At 30.5% G+C, this 7,290-nt stretch overlaps 1 protein-coding gene across 2 annotated transcripts; it reads right to left on the reverse strand.

Annotated features, from left to right (window-relative positions):
- Window positions 1-2,195: 2,195 nt before the first annotated feature.
- On the reverse strand, window positions 2,196-5,217 carry LOC117934220 (40S ribosomal protein S20-2). Of its 2 annotated transcripts, none has more exons than XM_034855875.1 (4): window positions 5,114-5,217; window positions 4,208-4,330; window positions 3,567-3,680; window positions 2,196-2,610 (listed from the first exon to the last, which is right to left on the reverse strand). In XM_034855875.1, the coding sequence occupies exons 2-4, from the start codon at window positions 4,317-4,319 to the stop codon at window positions 2,468-2,470; spliced, it is 369 nt and encodes a 122-aa protein (XP_034711766.1). In that variant the 5' UTR covers window positions 4,320-4,330; window positions 5,114-5,217; the 3' UTR covers window positions 2,196-2,467. The 2 variants fall into 2 exon arrangements, with proteins under 2 accessions (XP_034711766.1, XP_034711767.1); XM_034855876.1 differs by having other exon boundaries at window positions 4,208-4,333; window positions 5,114-5,157.
- Window positions 5,218-7,290: the final 2,073 nt, after the last annotated feature.

A 7,290-nucleotide genomic window follows, 5' to 3' on the forward strand; every position in this document is an offset into this window, starting at 1 on the left:
CTAATAATTAGGATCAAAAAAATCGGTCGAGACTTTTCTTAATATAATTGATCATTCTAAAGAAAGCAGACTCAAAAAATAGACTCATCAATGTACGTCTTCTACACATTCATCTCCGATCATAATAGAGAAGACATCGCTAATAATTAGGATTCATAGAAAAATCGGTTCGGAGACTTTTCTTTAATACTAATTTGATCATTCTAAACATGTTGAAAATTTTAAGCTGCATTGATTAATACATTGAATCATCCCATGTACTAGAAGGAGGCGATTGACCATTAATGTTTCACATTCGTTCATAAGTTTGTAGAGAAGTAGGGATTTGGAACGTCCTATAACTCTTTGCTAAGTCTTGGCTTTGCCCATCAAAGCAGGCATAATTCCTTAGAATTTAAGAACATTGTGTGTGAAGCATCTAATCTCATTGAAGGAAAAAGAAAACTAGCAGAAAACGAGCATATTGTAAAGTCAAATTATTAGTTTATAATTAAAGCAAGGATTTTTAGTGAAAGTTGTTACAAAGTAACGAGAATGGGCAATAATAAAAAAAATAATAATTCAAAAACAAGATAAGTAGGTGGAAAACCCTAGATGGGGAAAACCATCGACAGAAGATTGGTATAAGAGGGGAGAGTTGTGAGCAGCTAACTTGTTTTATTTCGTAATTAACAAGCTATTTTTATTTTTAGTAAGACAAACTGAATTTAATTAATATTATATAAATTGAATCTATTAAATTTTTTTATAAAATCAAAATATAAAATTATTTAAAAAAATAATAAAAAATTATTTATCCAGTGGAGTTTTTTTTCTTTTTGTTGGTTGAAAACAATTTTTAGGAACAACTTATCAAAATAGTTCTATTTATTTATTTATTTTTTTAAGAAAGGGACAAAACTGTTTTTCTCATCAATTTTAAAAATAATTTTTGAAAACGAGTTTTAAAAAAATGGCCAAATGGGCCTTATATGTTAAAATGCTAGGAAGAATTCATATTTTAGAAAAAAAAATCCTTTATAAAAAAGATTCATCCATTGATGGTCATATGTAAATATATGGACCGAAGAAAAAAAATTACGTACTCTTTTGTTTATTAGACTTTGATTTCTTTAGAAGTACATGTGTGAATGAGGTGTGTTTTTAGCTATGAATGAAAATAATTGGGAACTCGTCCTGAATGAGTTGAGTATGAAGATATGTGAATTCGGAATGAGATTGAGATTTTTTTTTTTTCCCTCAAAACCCAATGTGGGTTTAAGCTAGTTTCCGGGTTTTTCTTCTCTTACCCCATCTCTTCTCAATTATATAGATAATTCAAATTAAAAATGGCTTTTTTTTTTTTTTTTTTTTCATTTTCTCCCTTTTAACACATAAAATAATAATAAGTTTACTTCTCAAATAAAATATATATATAATTTATTTTTACAAAATTTAAATAAAAAGTAAATAAATAAAGAGGACAGAGAAACTCTCATACCCATCGTCTACCCCATCCCATTCAAGTTCTTTTTGTTAGCATGAGATGAGAATAGGTTTATTTCAAGCATGGCTAACTTGTTTTGTTGAAGAAGAGGTAGGAAGACCTATCTTCCAATTATTCGAAGTTCCACTTTTATGCCTTCATACACATACATTAAATTGGTAAATTAATAAAAATTAAATCATAAATTTAGTTTCCGCTTCAATATATTTCCGATTTTCTACTTTTAGATACAAAAAATAATAGTAACTTTTATATAAGAGATCGTCTTCAAAAAGTACTTAGAAAGATAATGGGTTTTAAAAATCGATACCTATAATTTTAAAATTTTTGACTTTTTGACTTTTAAAACATACACTAATATTGATAACATCTTTCAAATATAAAAGCCAAGCATGAAAAAAAAATGGAACATATAATGTGCGCCCCATTATCCTCATCAAATAACCAGGAGAAAACCACTGAGTCTTCACCCTCACAATGATGAATCTATTTGATGTTCAACAGCTTCTTCATAGCATCATTTGTGCCTATGCTCATGTGCAGATTCAGCAGAACACACAAGGGCAAACCGACCAATAGGGCAAACTTGGACGCTATGCAACACCGATTCAGACTTAAGTAGGGACGGTGCACAATTTCAAAACATTCTGAGCCAAGCACCCAAGAATTCAGAAGTCGCCTATGTATCTCAGCATCAAAAACACAACAATAAATAAGAAGTATTTCCATTCTGAGGTAGGTTTGCAAAAAATATTAATAGCACCCAAAATTGACTTCGTAAACAGAAAACAAGAATCCCTCTCCTCATACCAAACTCTTAAATTTGAAATTATAACGCTTAAACAAGAACCACATGAGCCTAAAACCTTCTTGAACCCTAGAGGCCCAGGATATAGATTCCACAAGCCTAGATGGCTGCAAGGAAGGAATGTTCTAATTAAACAGACTACATAGGAAAGCTAAAGGAAACGCCCAGTGCATTTAAGAATCTGCAATAGTAACCTCAACCTCCACACCGGGTTCAATTGTGATGGAGGTGATCTGCTTAACTACATCTGGAGAGCTGAAGAGATCAATCACTCGCTTGTGAACACGAAGCTCAAATCTGTCCCAAGTGTTGGTTCCTGTGAATCAAAAAGTGAGCCACAATGATTTAGAATTGGGAGAAGTTCCATGTCAAGAAATAAATAGCCTGTGGCACTTCATTTGCTATGGAAATGACAGCCTTAAGCAAAACATCACTCTTCAAAACACATGCTAAGAATTAGTCAGGTACAAGGAACTAGAGATAAGATACATAGAGAATATAAAACCCAAAAGCAAGAGAAGCTACTATACTCGCAAGTGTTCTAAAAGGGATTATAAAAAAAATATAATGGATAAGATATCCTGAACACTGTCAAGCTCTGAAGACCTTAAATGAGCTAGGCATACTAAAGAGATGAAATTCAGATAGGTGGAGCAACAAGTACCCAACAATAGAATACACCTATTTTAGTGTATTGTTTGTGTAGATAATTAACATTCACATCAGAACATAAACTGCCTATGGGATTATTTAATTATTTTTATAGGCAGAAAGATATGAACAGGGTTGATGTTTTGGATATTTACTACAGAAAAGATGAATAGCACTGGTTAATTTAGCACCCTCTCAAGCATTGAAAAAATCCAATACTTTGTTCACCTCCTAAGACCAAAAAAGACTTCATCACATCAGGAACCAGCCCCAGAAACTGGTGGTCTATCCTGAGATTGCAACATCCCATGTACCCACTACTTTCAGTATCCATAACACACAAATCAATACTCTTTTAAATAATAGTGAATTAGTAAAAAAAAAAAAGGTAATTTCCTAGAGTCAGAAATTAAACCATAATAGAGACTGGATATTTCATCACATAGATTTTACTGTTCACATAGTTGAATATGATATGCCATTTATTTTGGAGATCTCCCTCCACTATAATTTCAAATATAACTAATGCACAACCCAATAGCTAAGATGAGAAGCATAAACAAAAACTAAAATAAGGTTCACTTGTGAATAGCTCTATCCAGTTGGTTTCAAAATCAATACCTTCACCACAGGGAGATTTCCTGGTAGTGATGTGAAGAACCTTGGTGGGCATTCTCACAGGTCCCTTGACCCTCAACCTCTTGTCCTTGGCACCACGAACCAAATCAGCGCACACTGTGGACAATAAATCCAAAAACAAACAAAGAAAGTTAAAATGAAAACTAGCCATCCTAATAGAAAATTAAACAAATGTTCAGACTGGTTTACACAAATTAATCAGAAAATACAAAGTACCAGAAAATGATGCTACATTATGATGAGAATCAAATGGGGCTGATGTGATTAAAACAATAAAAACAAAATTAAAATTAAAATACATTGATTCCTAATTCTGTTAATTTCATTGCATCCACCGTATGTATTATCTTCAGGGTTGTTTTCCTGGTTTTTAGAGCTTTGGAAAGCAGAAAATGTTTTTTCTTTAAAAAAAATATTTGTACACATTACCCAAAAATAAAAATATGATCAAAATGGGTTTGATTATGCATGTAAATCATATTAGAATAACAAGAAATTACAATAAAACAAAATATAATATAAATAACAAGAAAGAATAAAACAAGCTTAACATAGAGAAGATCAATTCTGAAAAAATTAAACATTAAATGGATATAATAACAGGTAAGAATAAAAAAAAAGACCTTTCTCAAGGTTCTTGACATTCTTGGAGGACAAGGTGATCCTGATCTTATGAATAGCCTCCTGGGGTTCCTCCAACCCAGGCTTTGTTGGTTTCATTGCTGCATACGCCATGGTCCCTTTGTCTTTAGATTTGATGCATGAAATATAAATTATACATTAGTTTAGAAAAGATATGTAAAATTTGAACATAGACAAGAAATCAACAAAAAATTTTCCTTTCACTCCATGTCGTTGCCCAGAAAATATACAAAGCTAACTGAATTAAATTTTCCGTTAGTCAATGATTGGACTAAAGAGTGTGAGAGAACAGTAAAAGAAAAAAAAAGAAGAAGAAATTGAAGGCAAAAATTTGAAGGCAAAAATTTGAAGGCAAAACACAGGGGGTTTAGACAAAACGGACCACAAAACATATTATATAACAGATTTTTCCCTCAATTATCCCAGCAACCAAACTTCTTCCTCATTAAATCAAACAGAATTTTTACAACACCCAAAATAATAGGAAATACAGAATTTGAAACGACATTAATCTCATGTTTCGAGTTTTCTCAGCAAGCAAACAAAGGTTTAGTTCTTCCAAATCAAATCATAATAAACCATAACCATAAACCAGAACATTTAAACTCGATTTGAAGTCCATTTTCTTTTCCTCGATTTTGTAACACCAAAGCAAAGTACAGGATCTCCTAATCATATGCCGCAAACGATTTGCAAAAGGATACAAAACAACATCCACTATACGATTTACAATATCGAAATCCAATCTAGATCCAATTACCAAAAGAATACCAAACACAAAAAATGCATAAAAAAAAGTTGCTGTTTTCTCTATTTTCTCGACAAACGAAGAAAAGGTAATCATAGAGAGGGTCGAATAGTAACGAGAGAAAGTGAAAGGCAATCACCTGGCCTGAAGCTCTGGAGCTGAGGAGAGAAGGCGGCTTCTACTCTGAAGAAGCAAAGGGTTAGGGTTTTGGCCGCAGCGACTCTGCACTTTATATATACGGCCTAGGGTTAGGTTTTCTTCTCGGTCCAAATGGGGCCACTGCTGGGCCTTGTTCGAAGTGACCGAATCCGGCCCATTTCCATTCGGGCTATGTCCATATGAGCATATGGTTGTTTAATATTCCAGAAAATCTCTCGCAGTATTGCTCGGATGCGGAGTGATGAGTATAAAAGACACTAGTTGATGTGAATAAACAAATAGGGTAGGGAGATAGATTAGTGATTTAAAAATGTGTTTTTAATTTAATTTTTTTTTTTTAATATTTGGAAGATAAATTTTTCTAAAAGTTTGTTTCACAGTGATTTCAAGAAATACTTTTAGTCTAAAAAGTATTTTTTATAAAAAAAAATGTTTGAAAAATTTTAAGAAACACTTTTAAAATTTTAAAAAATCACATAAAATTAAAAAATTAGAGTCTGTTTTGTAGTTATTCTAGGAAGTACTTTTAATATTTATATTTAAAAAATTTATCATTCAAGTATTAAAAATGTTATAAACGTTTTCTATAATTTTTCTCAAATGCATTCTTAGAGTACGTTTGGTAGTGATCATAGGAAACATTTTTAGCATTTCTAACACTTAAAATTTTTTTATCTTTCAAATGTTAAAAGGGTTAAAAATGTTTCCTGTGATTACTGTCAAACATATGCTTAGTATTTTTTAGAGAAATGCTTAATAACTGATTCTCCTAAAAATATTTTAAGAAAAAACATTTTCCCTAAAAACACTTCAAGAAAAAGTACTCCTAAACACATTTCAAGAGCCAGTTTGACAATGATTTTAGAAAACGTTTTTAAATTTTTTAACACTTAATTTTTTTTATTATTTAAATGTTAGATAAACTAAAAACGTTTTTTAAAATCACTATCAAACACAATTTAAGAGTGCGTTTGATAGTGATTTTAAGAAGTGTTTTTAATTTTTTTAACACTTAAAATTTTTTATTTTCAAGTAATAGAAATACTAAAAACTTTTTTCATAATCACTACCAAATATACTTTATAGGTTAGAAAGACTATAAATGCATCCTAAAATCCAGATCGTTAAAATTAGTTAATTATTTTTATTTTAATATTTAAATTTTTTTAACTTTAAATTCTAGCATTTGATTATTTTATTAAATATATTTAATTAATTTGATAATTTAAATTAAATTATTAGGCCGACTTACCAAATACCTTTTATAGGAGTTTTTTTTTAAAAAGAAAATAGTTGATATATCATCTAAATACTACAAAAACATTTCCTTTTTGTTTATATTGAAACATTCACTCCTTGTCCATTAAAAAAATTGGGAGAGAAGGGTACAAGTTAACTTTTACTAAACAGTATGAAATAAGCCCTTGGAGATGTTATTACCTTTGAAATGTTAATCTTTTTGTAAACTTACTTTTCTTGAAATATTAATGGTGTATAAAAGAAATATTTGAATTTAATTTTTTTAGTAGAAGCAATATTAAGGCTAGTTTGGTATGTTTTCTAAAACTTGTTTTTAAAAATTATTTTAAAGTTAAAGAATAAAAACATATTTTTTATTGTTTAGCAAGTCCTTTCATAAAATACTTTTTATAGGATAAAAAATAAAAGAACTTGTTTTCAGTGATGAGGTTGGTCCTAGATCTTAAGCAGGTTGATCGTAGATCAGGGTGTGCTCCGAAAGGGGAACTAGGACTCTTATTGCCAAAAAAGACAAAGAAAACATTCCAATTAGCTATGATGTTACACCCTCATCAAGGGAAGACATTAGATTATCAATAACTTAATAATTGATTAAGGGATATAACAGAATTCTTACTTGATTAGGGGCACTCACTTAAGTGCACTGGCAAATTTGAGATTGAGTGATAGCTCTATTCACAATTCAAACTATCTGACACTGCTATGTTAACAAGGAAAGGAGAACTTAGCATAACTAAGAACTCCTTCAAATACACTTTTGGTGTTTTAATTGAATCAATATGTAGATTTCAACCCTCCTTTCTTTTTATGGCAAGCTCTTTCTAAAACTAAGAAGCTTTTTCTCCCATTCCTCAAGAAAGATGAACTCTTATAGTATGAAACCTACTTTCTATCCTC

This window comes from Vitis riparia, chromosome 16 (genome assembly GCF_004353265.1).
Source record: "Vitis riparia cultivar Riparia Gloire de Montpellier isolate 1030 chromosome 16, EGFV_Vit.rip_1.0, whole genome shotgun sequence".
Lineage (NCBI taxonomy): Eukaryota > Viridiplantae > Streptophyta > Magnoliopsida > Vitales > Vitaceae > Vitis > Vitis riparia.